The sequence below is a fragment of the Lissotriton helveticus genome, chromosome 1_1 (genome assembly GCF_964261635.1).
Source record: "Lissotriton helveticus chromosome 1_1, aLisHel1.1, whole genome shotgun sequence".
In the NCBI taxonomy this organism is placed as follows: domain Eukaryota; kingdom Metazoa; phylum Chordata; class Amphibia; order Caudata; family Salamandridae; genus Lissotriton; species Lissotriton helveticus.
Genome location: NC_136057.1, coordinates 476,806,526 through 476,827,334, shown reverse-complemented (window position 1 = coordinate 476,827,334; position 20,809 = coordinate 476,806,526). Strand labels below are relative to the sequence as shown.

The 20,809-nt window shown below is 44.5% G+C and overlaps 1 protein-coding gene across 10 annotated transcripts in view; it reads right to left on the bottom strand.

Annotated features, from left to right (window-relative positions):
- CNOT2 (CCR4-NOT transcription complex subunit 2) overlaps positions 1–20,809 on the bottom strand; it is a 427,872-nt gene that overhangs the window by 71,943 nt on the left and 335,120 nt on the right. For all 10 annotated transcript variants that reach the window (XM_078673911.1, XM_078673914.1, XM_078673916.1 and 7 more), the window contains exons 12-13: positions 8,394–8,455; positions 8,253–8,302 (exon numbers count right to left, since the gene is read on the bottom strand). In XM_078673911.1, the coding sequence (XP_078530037.1) occupies positions 8,253–8,302; positions 8,394–8,455 (112 nt within the window). The remainder of the gene's footprint in view (positions 1–8,252; positions 8,303–8,393; positions 8,456–20,809) is intronic.

The window sequence follows — 20,809 nt, the reverse complement described above, 5'->3', positions numbered from 1 at the left end:
TAGTGCAAAATATGGGGGAAAAAAACTTTGTTTACATAACAGAAATGGGAGACCAACCTACGGGTAAACGTGCGATTTACAAATACACATGTTATGTTATGTTATTGTGTCAGTTACCGGCCAGTCATGGGAAATGTTCTTGATAGAAAAAGTAGATCGCAGAAGGATGTTTTCAGCATGTATCCTCCCATAATAGACTTGTCAGTCGTGTGAAAAGATGAGGGCTGTGATATGCCCCACTATTCCCGGAGTGATCACGTATTTAGGCGCTAGTGGGTCCAGTCAGGCAAAAATCCCTTTTCCACAATTGGAATGTAACAATGTCAGTTGTTATTAAATAGAATTTTGCAGAAATTCATCTTTTGGATTGTTCTCCTGTTGGCAGTTATACCATTGTAGAAGGTGATATCATCTGGTGGTGATGCCTTCAATGGATAGCAGCACATCTCCTACTCAAGGCTTTCGGTGTCGAGGTTGTTCCAGGTGTCCTCTAAATTTTGAGAGGCTACCTCCTCCTCAAGAGGATCTATATATTCCTTGAAATCTTCCTCGCGAGGTTCGGAGTTGGTGGTGATTCGGGGATCTTTTTTAACCTCCCTCTGTGCCCTAGCCATAAAAGAGGAATCTGTGGGTTGCAAAATGAACATGGCAGCCCCATGCCCCACTTCGCCCACTCGATATGTGGAAACAAATTAAACGAGATTATATTCTCTTTAGACTTGGACTTTGCAAACGAACTACTAGACCCACAGCAAGACTTCTTGCCAACTTTTCACGGAAGAGGCTTCCTAACAACCATAGACTACATATTATCTTCCCACTCACTGAAGGGGCAACTAACAGACTTTGCAACTGGGACAAATGTAATGAGCGACCACTATCCACTCACTGTAAGAATCACTAAAAAATTGGTAAATGCTCACCCTGTAAAATTAAGTCTTTTAAATCAGCATTCGCTTACTATGAATAAACTGAATGGCTACACGGTCAAATGGGCCAAGATTGACCCGGTAGAGACGACACAGAGGATCTTTGAAAAATCCAAGCATTGGATACTGGAATGCACGTCCTTAGAGACGACACCACAAATAATCGTTAGTAGCTTTCACAATATCCAAGAGACAATAAGTAAAGAACTCTTCGTCAAACTAAAGAACAATAAGCCCTCTACCATGAGATGGTTCGACGTAGCCTGTCGGAAGGCCCTTTCAACCCTAAAAGAAGCCTTGCATAGACCCATAAGAGACCAAGTGGAAATTTCCAACCTAAGAAAATCATACAATTTAGTCAGGAGGGAACGTAAAAAACAAATCAAGCATGACCTATGGTCACAACTGCATGACAGCAGCCTAAGGAAGGACAGTGCCCTATTTTGGCAAGTTATAAGATCTCCTTTTTTGGCCGACAGCACTGAAGGCCAACACCTAGACGTGGCAGTAACTGAAGATGACTGGGTCACGCATTTTTCCAAAACTTTTGGTCCATCCTCCTAAGTCACGGCAGATATCGGTTCAGAAACAAGCGAAGTCCATATATCGACAAACAACTCCTATCCGATAAACACTCAATTTCAACTTAGTGAAGTTGTTAAAGCAATCAAGGCATCGAAATCAGGCAAAGCCCCGGGCCCCGATGGAGTTCCAATGGACATCTTCCTCCATAACATAGAATTTTGGTCACCGATAATCACCCGGGTTATGTCAGCAGTAACCTCGGTTGGGCTCTTTCAGTCATGGTCGACATCAACTCTCTTACCCATCTTTAAAAAAGGCGACCGCAACGATCCAGCCTGTTACAGGCCAATTTCCCTTCTGGATTCCATGGGCAAAATTGCAGGTCGAGTGCTCCTGGACCGTCTACAATCTTGGGCCCAGGAAAACAACATCATAACCGATCTGCAATACGGTTTCCAGAAGGGGCTTGGGACCGTGGAACAGGCTCTCAATCTAGCCCTCCTGACCGGGAAATATGTCGGCGCCAAAGGAGGTAACATCTTCATCGTCTATGTCGACCTTAGTGCGGCATTTGACTGCGTCCAACATGGGAAACTCTGGGAAATACTCAGCAACCTTGGAGTGGACCCTCCATTAATAGTTTTCCTACGAGAACTCTACTCAAATGCCTCGGGGCGAGTAAGATTTGGTACCAGTGGTGAGTTGTCCCGCTCTTTTCCAATTACAAAGGGAGTAAGACAGGGTTGCGTACTGCTCCCTTCCTGTTCAACCTTTACACCAATGGACTAGAGCAGGCCATGCTGGAAGGGAGCCAGGATCTACCCCAGATAAACCACCGTCCGATACCCACACTGTTATATGCCGATGATTCAGTCATCTTAGCCCGTACTTTGAATCAACTTCAGATCCAAATAGACAAATACGGCAGCTTCATGGACTCACTTGGCCTCAAAATAAACATAAAGAAAACTTTTACTATGCACATTGGCCCCAGGGTCAAAAACCATAGACCGATAACTGTGGACAAGACGAAACTGGAAAAAACCTCAATTTACCCCTATCTGGGAATTCTGGTGGATGACACGTTAACCTGGCGTCAAGCCATTGCCACCAGAAACCTTCATTTTCGACGTGCAACTTCGGCCCTGATCTCTTTTTCGAGAAAATTGGGGAAACCCGCGCCACCCGAACTTTTGAAAATATATTACGCCAAGTGCCATAGTGTGGCCACCTATGGAGCAGGCGTATGGGGATATGGCCACATAGACCATCTTCAAGTGGAGAAGTGTGGCTCACTGGTTAGAGGAGGCAGACCTGGAAGCAGAGGTCAGCCCGGGACCAGGGTTCAATTCCCGGCTCGGCGGGGTCTTGAGTCCTAAAATGTCCATGGACTCGACAATTCTCGCTCCGGTGCCTACTCGATTCACGGGTTCACACTCTGCGACTCTGGGCAATAGCTTGCTTAATCTCCACAACGGCCCCTCGCGGCGGGATGCCTGGCTTTCACCTTGTGGATACCCTGCCGGGGTTATCGCACAGGGGAATACCAGGACGGGTTCCCTAAGCAAGCGCTTAGAAACCGCTTGGTGATTTGCGCTATATAAATTCTTGTACATTTACATTTACATTTACCATCTTCAAGTAACTGAGAATGGCTTTATTAAATACGTTTTAGCCCTTCCGCAAAGTTCCCTGATTCTCGCTTCGCACTGTGAGCTTGGTATGGAATATATTTCTGACACTATTCGCTCTCAACCCATCCTACTGTGGCAACGTATATGGACCAGACCTGAATGTCACTTAACACGCTCCCTCCTCACAGACTGTTTAGCCTTATGTAACTGGCATAAGATCCCATGGTTGACTTATGTACGGAACTTTTTCAACGACCTTGGTTGCAACTCCTACTTTGAAGATCCTGCTACAATCGAAGACATCTCCAGGAAACGCCTAAAATCATTGTGTTTGACACACCTGAGAGAGCTCCGAAATCAAGTTGAGATCATAAAACCATCAAACGAACAAATCTGTGCAATACAACCTATCAAAGGCATGCAACCATATCTGTCCTACTTTTTGTCTAATCATGAGAAATTCTTATTAACAAAATTTCGTTTTAATACTTTTTTTTCGCTTAGTCTCTTTTCCGGAACCTCAAAACTGGTCTCGCAACCTAATGAACTGTCCGTGTGATGGAATCTCCCCACAGACAACGATCCACGTTACATTGTTTTGCAAATATTACAAACTTCCACGCAAAACATGGATCATTCCGCTACTTCGAACCAGTGGCCATAGACAGTGCTACTCTGCATTTCTCTTTTTGCAGTCTTTAAACTCACCACATGAAGCTAAATTCATAGTGACTTTTCTTAAAGCAACCATCATATTACGCCAAAAACTTTTAAACTAATTAGAAACACTTAAACTGTAAACCTTTGTTAAGTATGTTCCTTAACTTTGTATATCTTTTTAAACTTATGTTTGTGATGAAATTTTTTTATGTACTTTTAATGATTATACAATTGATAATCGAATAAAAGTTATTGAACTGAAGCATGGGGAACACTTACGATGCAAGAAGCCATAATTCCCATCAGTTGCATGAACACTCTGGCTGGTAATCTTTGGCTGGATTGAAACTGTAGTATCAGACTGAATGTTGTGAGTTCGGGCTACACTGGGAGAGGCTAAAGTTTTGATGTCTAGAGTGGCCCCTAGGTAAGATTGCATCTGAGAAGGATGCAGGTGAAATTTCTGTACATTGACCATAAAGCCTAATTGATGAAGTAGGTCTATTGTGGTCTGAGTGTGTCATAGACAGTTTTGGTAAGTGATGGCTTTGATAAGCCAGTCACCTAGGTAGGTGAAGACGTGAATATGTTGTTTTCTGAGATGAGCTGAGACTACTGCCAAGCATTTGGTAAATACTCTGGGAGCAGTAGTCACTCCAAACGGGAGTACTTTTAATTAGTAATGTTTGCCTGCTATCATAAATCTGAGTTATGTGAGATGAGCTGGATCAACTGGAACATGAAAATATGCGTCTTATAAGTCTAGACTAGACATAAAATCTCCCTTCTTTAAAAGTGGAAGTACCTGTTGAAGAGTTACCATTTGAAAGTGCTCTGACAGTATATATTGGTTTAACTTTCGGAGATCCAGAATAGTCGTCCTTTTTGGGAATCAGAAAATAGAGAAAGTAAACCCCTGAACCTTGGTACTGTACTGGGACTGTTTGGAGGATTGGTAGTAAGTTCCAGGCAATAACCATGTTGGATAATTCCGACCACCCATTTGTCGGTTGTTAAAGATTGCCAAATGGGGAAAAATTGTTGAAGTCTTTCCCCGACAGGTGTGGTACGGTCGGAGGGAAGCGCAGGGAAGTCACTGCTTTTTGAGGGTGTGGTTTTGGACCCTGCTCGGTTAAAGGAGCAGCGAAAGGAGATTCTGTTTGAAGGAGACTGGAGCGCTCCCATGGACTTAGCCACTTCAGTGTCCTTTTTCATTTTCTCAAGCACTAGATCGACCTCAGGACCAAAGAGATGTTTTTTGTCAAACTGTGCATTTAAAATAAATTGTTGGACTTAAGGCTTAAACCCGGAAATCCTTAACCAAGCATGTCTATTGAGTAAGATGATAGCTGCGGTATCAGCAGCATCTAGAGTACATCTTATTGAAGAATTGGAAATTAGCTTTCCTTCATTTACCAAGTCTTGCGATTTTGCTTTATGCTCATCTGGGAGATATTGGAGCAATTCCTTTGATTCATCCCAGTGTGCCCTGTCATATCTGGCTAAAAGGCCCTGCATGTTTGCAATGCACCAGTGATAGGCAGCTTGAGCAGCTATGTGTTTGCCAGAAGCATGTGTTAGCTTGGGTTCTTTGTCTGGGGGAGAGGGGAAGCGTCCCCTGAGGTTTGGAAATTAGCTAGTTTGCAAGCATTGGACACTACCAGTGAGTGCAAGCACAGGATCTTTACAAATTTCGTCAGTGTCTCTCATCATACCTTTAAGCATTGGGAGTGTTTGTGTCGACTTGAGTGTGGATCCTAATGTCTCAAACTAAAAATCCTCTTCTAAGGATTCTTTGCGTAGTGCCACCCCATGGTATTCTACAGCCCTTGCAATGAATTCCTGATAAGATACATTGTCATCAGGTGGAGATGGTTTGGCAGGGTAACAGTCTGGATCATTGTCTAATGGAGGGTCAATTGTGTAGTCCCTCCATGGATATACTGTAAATGCGCTTCCCCGTGATCAATATTGTCCCCGTTATGCTGAGATTGTGGTGAATCTTGAGGTGTGATGCGCAAAGGATTTAAAGTCAGAGAAGAGTGTGGTGGAGGGGTTGCTGGTGATGGATGAGAAGGGCTGGTACCAACAGTCTTTTTCAAAGGGATCTTGTAATGACTATCCTCATCAGGAAGCTTGTGTTTATGAGGCAGCTCGATATGCATATGACCCGTTTCTGGGTTGATGTAAAGTCTCTTCTGTTTGAGATCCAGTTTCGGTGGAACAATGTCCAAATTTGGATTGAAATTGACATCTTTTGGTTTTGGCGCCAGCATTTCGGTGCCAATACGGACTGGCATTTTGGTGTGGAAGATGTTGGCTCTAAAGGCGGCTTCTTTTTCGGCCTGGAGGATTTCGGTTCTGAGCCAGATTTTTACTTGGAACTGGAGGGCTTCGGTTTGTGTCGACTCAGTCCCAAGCCGGAAGGCTTGACTGGGTGTTTTGGAGGCGAGCCGGAAGGCGGGGCATCAGAAACGTTGTCTCTGTGCTTACCTTGGCAAGAAGGCAGAGGTGGTGCAGAAGCCTTAGGTTATTGTGATGGGTTGATGGGGCAAAGGGTCTACTGTACTCACATCACCCTGTCCCTGCGGAAGTTCTTCGGCGTCGAGGTCTATCTCGCACTCCAAATCAGACTCCAGAACGGAGAAGGCCTCTTCCTCCTCCGCCGCTGATACACCAATATCTTCTTGACTGGACTCTTCCCCGAAGATAACTGGCGTGTCTTCAATGCTTTGACGCTGCATCTCACAACGTCGAGCCAGACGATCACAAAGGCTTTTCTTCGACCGAAACGATCTGCAAGCGTCGCAGTCTTCTTCTTTGTGCTTCGGAGACGAGCACAAGTTACACACCTTGTGTGAGTCAGTGCGCAAATACTTTGCGTGGCACAGACGACAGAATTTAAACGGTGTCTTTTCCATCGACAGAGAGCTGGACTGACGCGGTTAGGCCCAAACACTGTTCACAAAGCTTTCCGATCGAAAAGTAGAGTTTGTTGACCAAAACGATACGTGGAGTTGTGGGAAACGCGTACAAAATAATACAGTCGAGGGTAGAGATGATTGCGCACCGAGGGGAACCCTAAGAACGGTTTTAAACTGGAGCGCAGAAATACACGTCCGAACCTGATGACGGAAAAAAACAATCTAACAATGGAGTTGATGCCCATGAGCACTGTCACCGAAAGGAGGAGTCACCCTACCTCGTGACTAGGAAAGACTTCTGCGAAGTAAAACAATTTGCAAACTTCCGGACACAACACTAGATGGCAGGAGTATGCAGAGCATGTGTATTTACAGCACACATGCCTCAAACACACTCTTCCTTGAACACACCCTGTCTGTGGAAGGGAAATATTCACTGCAAGGTGCAGTTAACAGTAGGCACTGCTGGGAATTACAATGTTTTATTTTGTTTACCTTTCATGACTAGAATGATGACTAAAGTATTGACAACGGTACAGCAGAGCACGATGTTTTGGCATGCTTGTTAATACGATGGACCCCGTTTTTCACAGATACCTGTACAGTATTTTATACATTTTACACAACCCCATTACATATTTTCTCTATCTTACAGATGTCATATATGGGTTTCAAATCAATACCTGCATTATGCACAATAAACACCCAAAGACGTACATAGTGTATGCCTGCAAATGTATATATTACGTGTTTGAGTGCATTTGTTGCACAAAAGCAGTGGTATAAAAACCCATATTTCACAGTTGCAGTTAACCATGAAATATGGTAATGTTTTTCACCAGTGCCCCTGTGAAATACAGATTTCATCATAAGGACAGGCCCCAAATGATACTGTAAAGCCATACCAATCTCCGATCTACTTGTGCGCAGCATGGAGGACCAGATTATACAGCATGGAGGACCAGCTTTTACAGCAAGGTTTTCTTAATTATGAGGTAAATATGAAAATTATGTGACATTATCTTACAGTATTATATTCATCCATTTTTTCTAGTAACTAATTTTTTTGTAAAAATAGCTGATTATGCAGTTTATGTGGCAAATTATGTGTCAATTGTAGTAAATCCACAATTATGTGATTAACACCGCAATCACAGAAACACACAAATCATCTAGCCGTCACAATTATTCACTGTCTTTTATTCATAAAAAGTAAGTATTCAAATTGCATTCAACCGCCTATTGGCAGCTGAAATTTGAATAAAGCACATTTTTCAAGGTACCTTTCACAAAAAAAGCAAATACTATAATAATACATAACAGGCAATATGAGGATATAGTCCTATACTGCCATCAAAGGGTTCAGGAGAAACGTACAAACCACTCACCCATCTGCCTAGTGGTTTCTGATGTCACATAACCCTTTGATGGCAGTATCGGACCACGTTAAACAGTTACCCATTATGGATGTTATATATGATTAGACGGATATAGTGGGTATTGGTCGCATATGCAAAATAAATCGGGCCATTCTTTAAGCTCCATAGAATTATTTTTTATGGCTAGAAAACCAAACTCACCTTATCCCTTATGTGAATGTTCGTTAAATATTCTGAGGGAACGTGAAAGTCTGAAAAACAAAATGACAATGTATTCTGAAATTTAAGGCATAAATCTACCAAACTTATTGATAAGCATCATCGTTCTGAATGTTTCCATACCGATATCTTGAGGCCGACAAGGCGAAGATGCCCATGGTGATGCAAATTTGGGATATAGATTTCTAAGGAGAAAAAAGATTTTTTTTTTAAATAATGCAAACTAAAACAATTCTTCTCTTCGCCGAATTCAGGAGCACCCCAAGTGCCCTGCAAACTGAACAGTCTTCTATCATAAAGGACAAAAAAAACCATTTCAAATATATGAAACAAATAGTTAACACAGAAGAAAGACTACATGTTGGTGCTAGCTATTGGGCTAGGTAACTAGTATTGAATTACCCGCCAAACTGAAAAAACACAAACGCCACTTTTTATTTTTATTCAGCACATAAGAGTAGCTGTGCATGCACACAGACATAATAGAAAACAATCTGCTGCTTTTAAACTGATTTTTAAAAATGATTAAGAATGTTATCTTTAAGAATTTAAATTCACCATTTAACGAGGCTCTGATGATGGTTAAAAACTTAATGTTTATTTACATATATTTCCTGGAGATTTTGGCCTCACGTGGATCACCGCTAGTGTGTGTCATTTGTGTTTATTTGATTTTCCTGATGCCTGATTAATTCCTTAAATACAAACACCTAAATCTGAAAACACAAGCACGCCACCACTTTCTGGGTCTTAAATTACTTTGTCACGCTTACATTAAGGCAGAGAAGCCAATAATGTTATTTTTGAAAGACAGTACAACACAATGGGCGTTAGTGTAAAAGGGATGTATGTGAGAGAAATGTAAGCATCATTTTGGTCTTTTAAATTAGAACAGCTTTAGTTTCTCCCAGTGCCAGCAGTTAATGTAGCCCTAATTAAGAGGCGGATGTCGTCTGCGAGACGGTTATTCTCTGTTTAGTGATTGGTGTCTAGGGATTTCTAGATATTGATTTATAAGTAGTCTATATGGGGAAAAAATAATATAATTTCTCATGCATTCCAATGTCGATGCAGGTGATGTGTGATGAATGTGTATTTGCATAACCTCTAGGGCACAAAACAATGAAAGGATTAGAAAAACTAAAAGGGACATTTCATCTCATTAGAAGGGGAAAATGATCAAGCTAAAGATCATACTGGTCGAACGTGGCTGCAGCTCCACCTGTGGTTCTTAAAAGAGAAAGTGATGTTCCTCTCTGACAGCAGGATTTAAACTAGAAAGAGCACTGGTTGTCATGGATTCATGAGAATCTAGTTAGATTAAGGTACAAACATGTGCTCAGTAGTTTTAAGCTTTGCTATAATACAGATCAGAAGGAATGTATGATCAATTGGAAAATTAAATGTGGATCCGTTTTCATTCGAGCCTCCATTTACTACTGCCATTTTGCATAACTGGGCCTATTTAAAGCAGATATTTAGAGGGCTGTGCCTGGATACAAAAGATCTACTCTGTGGCGGCCGGCATGACTCGCGGGGAAGGGCCCGGGATTGCGCCACACACACACACACACACATACACTTAGCCGCAGGGTCTCATGTCTCTGCTCCTGCTCTCCTTGTGGGACTCGAGGAACAGGAAGCGAGGAAGAACAGTCAGCGTTGTGATTGTTAAGCACCCAGGCTCCCTTGACCAATGGCAACGCTGTAATGCAGCCTCCCCTGCCCTGCTCCAAAAGCAGAGCAGCCCTACCACCAGCAAAGGAAACATAAAATGATAACTCAAAAGTTATTATCATTTTATATTTCCTTTACTTTGCACTGCTCAAAAGCAGTGGGGCAACGCTCCTCCACCCTAGCGGAGGAGCCACCACTGGATATACTACTGGAAGTGGTTTTGCAGCGTACCTCCAGACCTCTGCAGCTGGGATCAACTCTGTTGGGTCACAACTCTGCTTTCTTTGTAAAATGTCAATACCCTTCCACATGCTCATGTCACAAAAGGATTGTAATGTGATGCAATTGTGTGATTCCTGGGTGAATTGTATCCTTGGATCCACGATATGTGATTCAGATTCTAAGAGCACCCTAAACAGTGTACCTTTGGGATGTTGAGACCTTTGAATTTGCACCCGTTTTTCAAAAAAATGTCCTTGAATATCTTGTAGAAAGAGTCTGGCTCTTCACTGTGCCCTTTCTAAGACTTGGAGGTAATCGAGACATTTGTATTGACTTGAAGGTTTATTTTTCCTTATTGATATTTTTGTTATGCTTGATTTTACCCAAACACTCCCCCCCCCCCCATTTAATCTCCCCCATATGAATGAGTTCTTAAAACACTGTTGCTGTCCGTTCGTCTTGAAGGCACACCAAAGGCAAGGCAAGGCAATCTGTGCCCATCCATGCCCGGAACCCAAGTTCTTGTGAAGTGTGTCAGTTGACTTACTCTGTCAAGGAGCTCTTCGTCTTGAGGCCCTCAGGTATGGTTTGATAATTTGTCAAAACTGCATGTCTAATAGGATCTTACAGAGCACTGATCGTTTAAAATGGCTATCCAAACTACCTTGTTTATGAAGAGAAAGAAACCGGACTCCAAAACCTCACCCGGTGCCTTTAATTTATGAGACGGGACTAAGGTGATCTCCAAGACAAAAGACAGAAGAGGAAATATGCGGCACTAGACTCGCATCACTATTCAACAGGGAAAGATCTCTTCTATTCAAAAGCAAAGGTGCTTTTAGAGTCCCAATTCCTCAATCTGAATAATATGGTAATCATCGGTTGACATTTGGAATTGAAATTTGTGCTTTGCTACCTGGGCTAATAGGCTCATATGACAATCCAGTAGCGAGAAAACTCTTTGATTGGAAGAGTGTACTACACATAGGCACAGATGTATAGGGTCTTTCACCTAAACTGGTTGCCACTGAGGCAAGAGGCACACCTGCGCATGTGCCTGGATAACCTCAAGGCCGATTAGTGCATTATATAAATAGACATAACATAGCTTAACCATTGCTATTACTTTTGTAAGATTCACAGAGCTCAATCCAAAAAGGACTACTGGTAATGGACTTCTAAAATGTCTGGGATGCAAACAGATTTGGATGTGAAAGTAGGTATGCTTCAGGTCTATAGTGCAAAGCCAACCCAGTAATAGAAGGGGCAAAAGTATTTGGGTCAGGGCTATAGTCCTAGAATAGTTAAGACTATCTGGCTTTTGTCCTCCATAATGAAGCATGTGTTGGAAGTCCTCAATGATCGCCTTCAGAAGCAACTCAGCTTGATGAACACTGAATCTTTGGGAGGTGTGAATATCCATGGGATGTAAGGAAAAACACCAGGGCTGACTTGATTTCTTATAATATGATCAGCAAGACACAGGGGGTTCAAGTGGCCAAACTGAGTCTCTCTCCCATCTACTGAAGGTGAATGATTTTGTATTCCAGTATCAGTGGACCTACTTCTCCTGCAGCCAAGCTTTACTTGGTGGACACTGAACTTTCTTTTCCCTCCAGGTGTTGGAAAATCTATTCCACAGGCAGCAAAACTTATGAAAACCCTGGAGGGCCTAGAATTAGCCATACAGCACGCGTAACCCCACCTCCTAGTTCTATGATGGCATAGGCGGATGCACTGATAAAACCAGGGACACTTAGGTGGCTGTAAATACCACAGGTTTGCAGTGGCTCAAGATTTTCTCCTAACAAAGGTAACAGAGAACCTTCCCAATTAGGGTACATCTAAAACCTGTGCCTCCTTAGTAACAGCAGGATGAAAATTCCCATTCCTCTTTGTGAGAAAGTGGCTCTACATATACACTGGACAATAATGAAGTACAGTGTGTATAGAGTCCACAAACCCCAAAGGTATAACAGAGGTTAAAGTCAGGACTGACCTTACTCTCAAAAGTGGTAGCTTGGTCGAGCAGTAAGGCAGTACCCGAGGGCAGTGCAAAGCATTTGTTGTACACACTCAGTCAGCAAAGGATTTCACACACTCAAAGACTGAACTCCAGGCCAATGGTTTTTATATCCAAAGATATGGCTGTTTTATTCTTAGAACCAACAGGCATAAAAATATACTTTGCTAGATATGAGAACTCTCATGTAATTACTTTGCAAGGAAGCAATAACGTTGGTGAACACAATAGGTACAGGAGTTGCTGAAGGCAAATCAAGTCTAGACACACTATAGCATTGAGCTCAATGGATTGTTACCTTAAAAGTACAGTTGATTACAGTACAGATTACTTTAGTAGTTCCAGGACTAGATCCTAGATTCAGTCCTGGGGTCTAAGCTGAAACCAGATTAGCAAAAACGTTTTAGTTACTGTGGTGAATTTTCATGAATATTAAACTGTTTTAAAAGTCCACACTTAGAAACTTTTCAATGACAATCTGGCAATGTTATTCAATGGGAGAAAATTCAGGTTGCAGGTAAAGTATGATCGCATTACTTTTGTAATCCAGTACTGGGCTTCTAGGGCCAGCACTGGGGTCTGAACTTAAAACAGGTAGGTAATTGCGTTTCAGTATTTCGTATGATTTTTAAGAATATTTCAAGTTTTCAAAAGTAGACAATGGGTTCCTTTGGAGAAAATACAGATTACTAGTAAACCCGGTAAGAATTACTTTTGCGGTTCAGTACTGGGCTGCAAGGTTCAGTACTGGCTTCTTGCCTACTTGCAGGTGAGTACTGCGGAATTCAGACTTTGGCTCATTTTATGTGAATATTGGCAGTTTTCAAAACTTCACACTTAGAAAATTTTCGAGTCAAAATGGGTCAATGTTATCCAATAGCAGGTAAGTGAGTTACCGGTTTCCAGGTGAGTACTTGGCTGGTGAAGTTAAGGTTCCAGGTATAGATCCAAGGGTCCACCAGGGTCAGGTAAGTACAGTTGGTTCCTCCCCAGTAGCGCAGACCCGCCCGGGTGCAGAGGTAGGTAGGCCCAATGATATCCAATGGGGGAAAGGGGTCCTTCGGTTGGTGGCTACTGGCTAGCAGGCCACGAGGCTGAGTCCTACCCTACTCCCCCCAAGGGGGGGTGGGGTGGGGGGGGGGTAGGGTAGGACAAAGGTGGCACAGCCAGCGGCACTCGGGCGGCTGAGTGCAGGGTGCTCTTGAGCCGTCGGGCGCCCAATGTTATCCAAAGGGAAAGGTCAAAAAGGAACAAAGGCTGCAGGTTCGGGGACAGAGACTCTCCAGGGGCGATCAGCACTTCGAGAGGTAAGTTGGGATCTTGGAGCACAGGTAGGTACCCCAAAGGGAGGCACAGGGGGCTGTAGGGCGCCGGGTGCAGGGGTGTCGGAAAAGCTTACCCTCGGCTGGTCGCGGTTGGAGTGGCCCCTAGTTCTGAGTCTGCAGGCGTCGGCTGGTTCGTCGAGGACGGTCTTTGGGCACTGGACTTCAGGTCCCAGTCGCCGGGGAGACGTCCTTGGGGTCTTGGTTCGGTTGGGCCTGGCCCGGGCTCGGCGGGTGCAGAGTGGGCTGGTCCGGAGCTTCCTGGTTGGCACCAGGTGGGTTGTTGCAGCAGAGCCTCTGTTGATGGGAGTCCAAGTCTTTAAAAGAGTCAAGGCAGGAAGGTCCTCTGGTCGTCCCAAGGTTGCTGTCCACAGGAGTCGCCGGGATTAGGCAGAAGCAGGTTCCAGGATCGACAGGCGGGTAGGGCTGGGGCCAAGTCAGTTGGTGTCGTCCTGTTAGTAGCTGCACGGTGGGTCTTCTTCTTCTTGATCTTCTTTTCGTATCGGGATCTGAGGAAGGAAGGTTCAGGGAGCCCCTAAATACTGAATTTAGGGGCGTTACAGGTAGGGCAAGGACAGGAACCAATGGGTCCCTGTCCTGGGGTGAGTACAACCCCTGGCCTGCTCCTCTCCTGTGGGAGGGGGCAGGAGCCTAGCTGGGATTGGGCAGGGCTCCCCATGTACAAGATGGCCGGAGCACGGGGTCGTGCTTCACCTCGTCTCCCCACCTGAGGGGTGGGGTTGGCACACCCTCCTTCCTGAAGTAGTTTTTCCCACCAGAGTGGGGGTTAGAACTGGTGGGGGCCAGTTGCTGGGTACAGCAAATGGTCTGGAGAAGCTCACAGAGGTGGTATGCCTTTGAAGCTTCCCCTGCCCATCCTGGGGGAGGAGACCTAGCACCTCGCCCAGGATGTGCATTGTTGCAGGCCCAGAAGAGCGGGGGCTCTCCACCCAGGGGTCTAGCAACATGTCTGCTGTGTGGCAGCCTCTGCAGCCACTCAGCCCAGATGTGGATTGTAGGTTAGATTTTCAGAGGGTATCTCCGAGATGTCCTCTGGTGCATTGTGCATTAAATCCCACACTGGCATCAGTGCGGGTTTAATGTGCTAAGAAGTTTGGTACCAAACTGGTCATTCTTCAGTGTAGCCAATATGGTGCTGTGGAGTTCATAATGACAACCTCCCAGAACCATATACTCTTAATGGCATCACTGCACTTACAGAAATGCCCTGGGTACTGTAGGGGCACAGGGCTCATGCCCACAACACTCGCATAGGGCACCCAGCTAGAGGGGTGACTGAAGTATGCTAGGGCAGTGGGTTCTGTAGGCATGGCACATAGGGATGTGTGCCATGTCGACTCTTGGTTTAGTTCTGTACTTAGGCACTCAGCCTGCAAAGGCAGTGTGTAGGTGCCAGGGTACACAGTGATGCAGCCCTCAGCGGTCTTCTCTGGTCACCATGCCCTGGGTACCTAGGGTACCATTTACTAGGGGCTGACAGGTGGCCAGAGATGCCAATTGGGTTTTTAGTTTCAGCACAGTTTTAGGGAAGGAACAAAGGCCCTCGGTACCTGGTTGGCAGGAACCCAGGGCACACTCAGTCATAACACATCAGCAGTTCAGAAAAAAGAGGGGGCATACCAAGGCAAGAAAGATGGCACTTTCTCACTCTTTCATTATGAAAGCTCCCACAATCAAGTCTCTCACTGTTTTGATCATGCAGTTGCAGGAAAAGATGCTTAACATAGCTATTGTTCCAGATATCCTTGGAGGCCCACGCATAATCTTGGAGTTCAGCAAACCCATAATTTTATCCAGCCTGATAAAATGCAGGCAATTTGCCTCATGTGGAGTGATGCATTCCTGAGTTTTCAACATAATACACCTCGCTTCAGCTGCTTAGAGGAATGTCACCATTATCCCAGTTTTCTAAAGAGGAGGTCCTGGTCAATTATCAATTGATCTTTTGGATTCATTCCAGATGATTTGTGGTGGTGTCAACCTGAACCACTGGCAAATGCCCAAGTAAACATTCACTAATGTTAAGTCACAGTTGATCAGATTATTGGTAATATGTGCCAAATATGTAAAAGTAAAAAAGAATCTTGAGTATCTGTAGTACAATCATTTCTTTCCAATTTTCCAAATGTAAACAGAGATTTCAGTGCACGAGTCACAGGAAGAAGTGACCTACTATTTTGATAGCTTGGCCATCAATGAGTGGAATACTTAGCCTTTGATAAAGGTTAACAGTTTCTTCGAAAGGAAATTATTTACACTTAACAGAAGCGTTCTTGAATTCCGCCCAATATTTGACAGTTAGGGCTGTATTTGCGGTTTGGTAGATCAAACAAAAAAAGTGTCAATTATGCGGATTCAATCAGTTGATGCAATTAACTGTTACAAAACCTAGTTTAAGTCATGCTGGTCCATGAAAGTATTACTAGCTATATACAAAGCCCAGCCAATAACAAAAGCAAGATATTATAGTGAGCTATGGGGTTTTATGATGCAGCCTAAGCACATATGGCTGAAAAAATACTCTTCCAAATACACTAAATATACTCTTGCCAAGTGTATAGTAAAAGGGTCAAGGAGTCCCATTATACCAGTTAAGGGCAAGACTTTAACTTGTTTTTCAGGCGCTGTTTCCATAAAGGGCTCTATTTTGAGTGAAGCTTTGGGTCAATAGAGCACTGACGCAGTTCTTTCACATGAAGAAAGAATTTACAGCTGGCTTCCTCATTATGTGGGAAAATTCACATACAATTACAAATGATTCCTTAACAGTAATACATGTGCAGAATTGGGAACCTCAAATCCAAAGAATACCAATCCTAATGTACCATTTGACCTAAAATGTTGAACAAAATTTTCATGATGAAAGACATATGGCATGTGGAAGAAACCTGCTTTTCTTTAAGAGTAAATGTCATTACCCTTGTAAAGAGTCATGGGCAGCACTGATTAATCCTTTTCCCCTTCCCCTGACTCAGCTTCTGTACTTTTTTTGACACTCTCATTCCTTCACCTTCGAATTAAATGTAAAACAGTTTCGTGACCAGGATTCACAATTGGGTGCAGAATTTATATTCCTTTGAAAAATAAATGTAAGGCCTTTTTTAATAGGTTTTAAGACTGTTCATGGCTTCCACGACTCCAGCAATTTGATTTGCATGCATATAGGGAGACAGCTGGTTTGTAAATTAACTGAGTCACAACCAGTCGAATGCAAGCCGCTGCTTTTTCTTTTGATGCTCAAAAGTTCAGGAGACTGGCATGGATGATTAGTTAAGCATTATGATGTCATTTCTACTAATGAAATAATGCAATTTTAAGGGAAGTGGAGAACTTTAACTTTTGTTATTGTTACTGCTACGTGGTGCATCTCTCACAGACTGATAGCACAGATGTTAAGAAATGTTTGTTTGAGGCTCCTCTGTCATTAATAATGCTGAATTCTCAAACATCTCACACCTGCTCAGAATATGCAATACAGTTTTATCATAAGCAGTGCGTAAATCAGAGGTAAGCTAAATTATTGAGGGACTGTAATGCTAAGGAACAATGCACTGCCTTTTTTAGTATTACTGTTGCTAAGTTGTGCCCTCTAAAGCTAAGTTGTTTAGACATAAGGTAATGCTTGCAAAGAGAATTTCATTCACAGAAATGCTGAACTTCATTATCTTATATATGTAGCTGTATAAATCGATGAGTTTAACTAAATTGAATGACTCATTCAAGACAACCATCTCTAATCTTCACACTTTAATTCCTTCCTAGGCAGGATACAGTTGGTAGACAGGACGTTTCATCTGCTCAGAAAACAGCTAACACCACATAAGAGTAAGCAGGAAGAGGGTAGCAAAAAAAACAACTTTTGATTTACAGCAGCTCTATAATAACCTAACCTTGCTCCACACCTGCTGATGAAACCAGCTTCTAACATTTTAGCAGCTAGTTTCATTAAGGCCTTCTGGATAGGGATCAGTGAACCCTGGCTGTTCTTGGAAGAAACTTAAAAGGAATCTAGATAAATTAATGACAGGAACGTCCTTCATTGTTTCTTTGGACTTCCTCTGATTTAAAAGCAGCATCATTCATGTGTGGGAAGAGTAAGTTGCACACAATCTGGCGGCCAATAGAATGAACTGTGATACTGGAACCAAAACAAGTAGTGGAGGTAGCGGATAATGCCCATGAGTCACCAGCTATATAAAGACATCCAACTTCATTTGATTCTGTAAAAGGCTTTTATTTATATTATTTAAAAAACCTAGACCATAAATCCAGACTTTAGATTTTGGGAGCACTCTATAGTGCAACAGTTTAAACAATAAAATAAAAGGAACTACAAACATCAACAGCATGAGAAAGGCAGTAATGAACAAGTTACTTGCAATCGGTAACAATATATCTTTAAGAGACAGATTAGTTATAGATTCCTTATCACCAGGCATCAGACTGGATCCGGAGACTTTTTTCGTCAGCAGTACCCCCTGCCCGTCGAAAGGTGGTGTCAGTCGGCCCCGCGTTCGTCTTTGGCGTCGTGGTCTCAGGGATGACGCGACAGCTACTTAGACGCAACTCTTTTACATGACATTCGACGCCAGAAGCGCAGTCATGCAAGATACTGACCACTGGTGCACAAAACTAGGGCCCAAAAAGGAAGTCTTTATCCCAAGAAGTCAGTTCGCAGAACGGGGAGGATGGGTAGGGCGGTAAGGAATCTATAACTAATCTATGTATCTTACAGATATATCGTTACCGAAGGTAAGTAACTTGTTCATCTGAAAGAGAAAATTAGTTATAGATTCCTTACCTTTAGAATAGATAACCCAGCAATACCAACCCCAGAGGTGGGTTTGCGAACCAAGTTCACACCAGAAAGTCCTGGAGAACAGAACGATCAAAGAAGCCGTCTCTCCGGACTTGGCTGTCCAGGCAGTAATGTTTTGTGAACGTGTGCAGAGATGCCCAAGCAGCCGCCTGACAGATGTCATTGAGGGGGAACTCCCCGTCCCAAAGCATTGGTAGCTGCCGTCGCCCTGGTGGAATGGGCGCGCAGACACACTAGAGGCACCTTCTTTACCAAAGAATAACAAGCTTTTATGCACAAAACAACCCACCTAGAGATGGTCCGTTTGAGCACGGCCCAACATTTTTTGGCACGCACGAGGCCGACAAAGAGTTGGCCATCTGCCCGGGATTGCTTGGTGCGATCCAAATAAAATGAAAGCGCACGTTTTGGATCCAGATGGCGGATGCGGAGGCGGAAAGAAGGTGGGCAAAGTGATGGTTTGAACAATGTGGAAAGAAGTAACCACCTTGGGAAGAAAGGAAGTTCTGGTTCTTAGGACGACCGTGTCCGGATGAACAGTCAGAAAAGGAGGTTTTGAAGAAAGAGCCTGGAGCTCAATCACCCTGAGAGCAGAGGTGATGTCAACCAGGAAGGCAGTCTTTAAAGTCTGAGAGGACAGTTATGAAGCGGCTCAAAAGGAGCGCACATAAGATAAGTGAGAACCAGGTTCAAGTCCCATTGAGGCATTACGAATGGAACAGGAGGAATAAGATGAGTAATGCCCTTAAGAAAGCGATTAACAACAGGGAACTTGAAAAGAGAAGGCTGATCAGAGAGCCTGAGGAAGGCTGAAATGGCAGAGAGGTAGCCCTTAAGAATGCCCAGAGCAGAGCCCTGCTGGGCCAAAGATAGGAGGAACAAGAGAACCTCAGAAAGAGGGGCAGAAAGGGGATCCACAGCTTTGCTGTGCACCATGCCACAAATGTATTCCATCTGCAGGCATATACCGTCTTAGTGGAAGGACGCCTGGATGCCAAGATTACATCACAGACTTCGGGAGGCAGGTCAAACGACGTCAGCTGCCGCCGCTCAATCTCCACGCAAGGAGGTGGAGGCTGGACAGGTTCGGTGGAGAACCGTCCCCTGCTGCTGCGACAGAAGATCCTCCCGAAGAGGCAGTCAAATCGGAGGATCGATGGCAATGTTGAGCAGCTCGAGATACCAGACTCTTCGTGCCCAATCCGGAGCCACAAGGATGACTTGGGCCTGGTCGCACTTGATCTTCTTCAGCCCTCTGGGCGGAAGTGGTAAAGGGAGAAAGGCATATAGAAGACCGCAACTCCACTCGTGACGAAAATCGTCTCTTCGATGGTGAATAGATCTAACGAAGGCTCTCCCCACAGTTGAAAGAGAACTTGCGCCACCTCCAAGTGAACACGCCATTCGTGATCCATCATGAATCTGAGGCGTAGTTCGTCCACCCTGGCATTCAGAGAACCTGCCAGGTGTTGAACCACCAGGGATATGCCCTGATGTTCCAGCCATGTCCAGAGATGGAGAGCCTATTGACATAGGGTCCACGACCCCACCCTGCCCTGTTTGTTGCAGTACCACATGGCGGTGGTGTTGTCCATGAAACACCTGCACTACTCTTCCCCGGACAGAGGGAAGGAATGCCTTCAGTGCAAAACAGGTAGTCTGGAGCTCCAGAATGTTGTTGATGAGCCCGGACTCCGCCAGGGACCAGCGGCCTCTGATCTCCGCCTCTCCCATGTGGCCGCCCCACCCCAGAAGTGATGAGTCCGTCACCACTGTGTACTCTGGTTAGAGAAGAGAACCATTGAACCAAGCCTGGTTCGTTAGCCACCACTGTAATTGTTGTGCAGTGCCCTAAGAGATCTGAATGCAATCGGAAATATTCCCCTGATGCTGTGCCCACTGGAGCTTCAGGTTCCACTGCAGAGCCTGCATATGCAACCTGGCATGATGTACCAGCAGGATGCAGGAGGCCATGAAACCCAGCAGCCTCAGGGTCATTCCGACCGAAACCCGGGACAGAGGCTGAAAGATCAGAATCATATCCTGAATATCCTGGACTCGCTGCTTGTGAGGATAAACCCAAAACTGTGTCGTGTCCAGAACCGCTCTGATGAAAAGGAGCTTCTGAGTGGGAATCAGGTGTGACTTCGGCACGTTCATGGTGAACCCCAGCGAGTGCAGGAGGTCCACCGTAGTCTGGAGGTGGGAGACGACTGCCTGGGGCGAGTCCGCCTTCAACAGCCAGTCGTCTAGATAGGAGAAGACTGGAACCCCTGATCTGCGCAGATGAGCTGCGACCATCGCCATCACCTTCATGAACACCCAAGGGGCGCTGTAAGGTCGAAGGGGAGCACCTTAAACTGAAATTGCTCGTGGCCCACCGTGACCCGCAGGTAACGCCGGTGGGCCGGCAAAACAGGGATGTGAAAATAAGTGTCCTGCACCATCCAGTCTC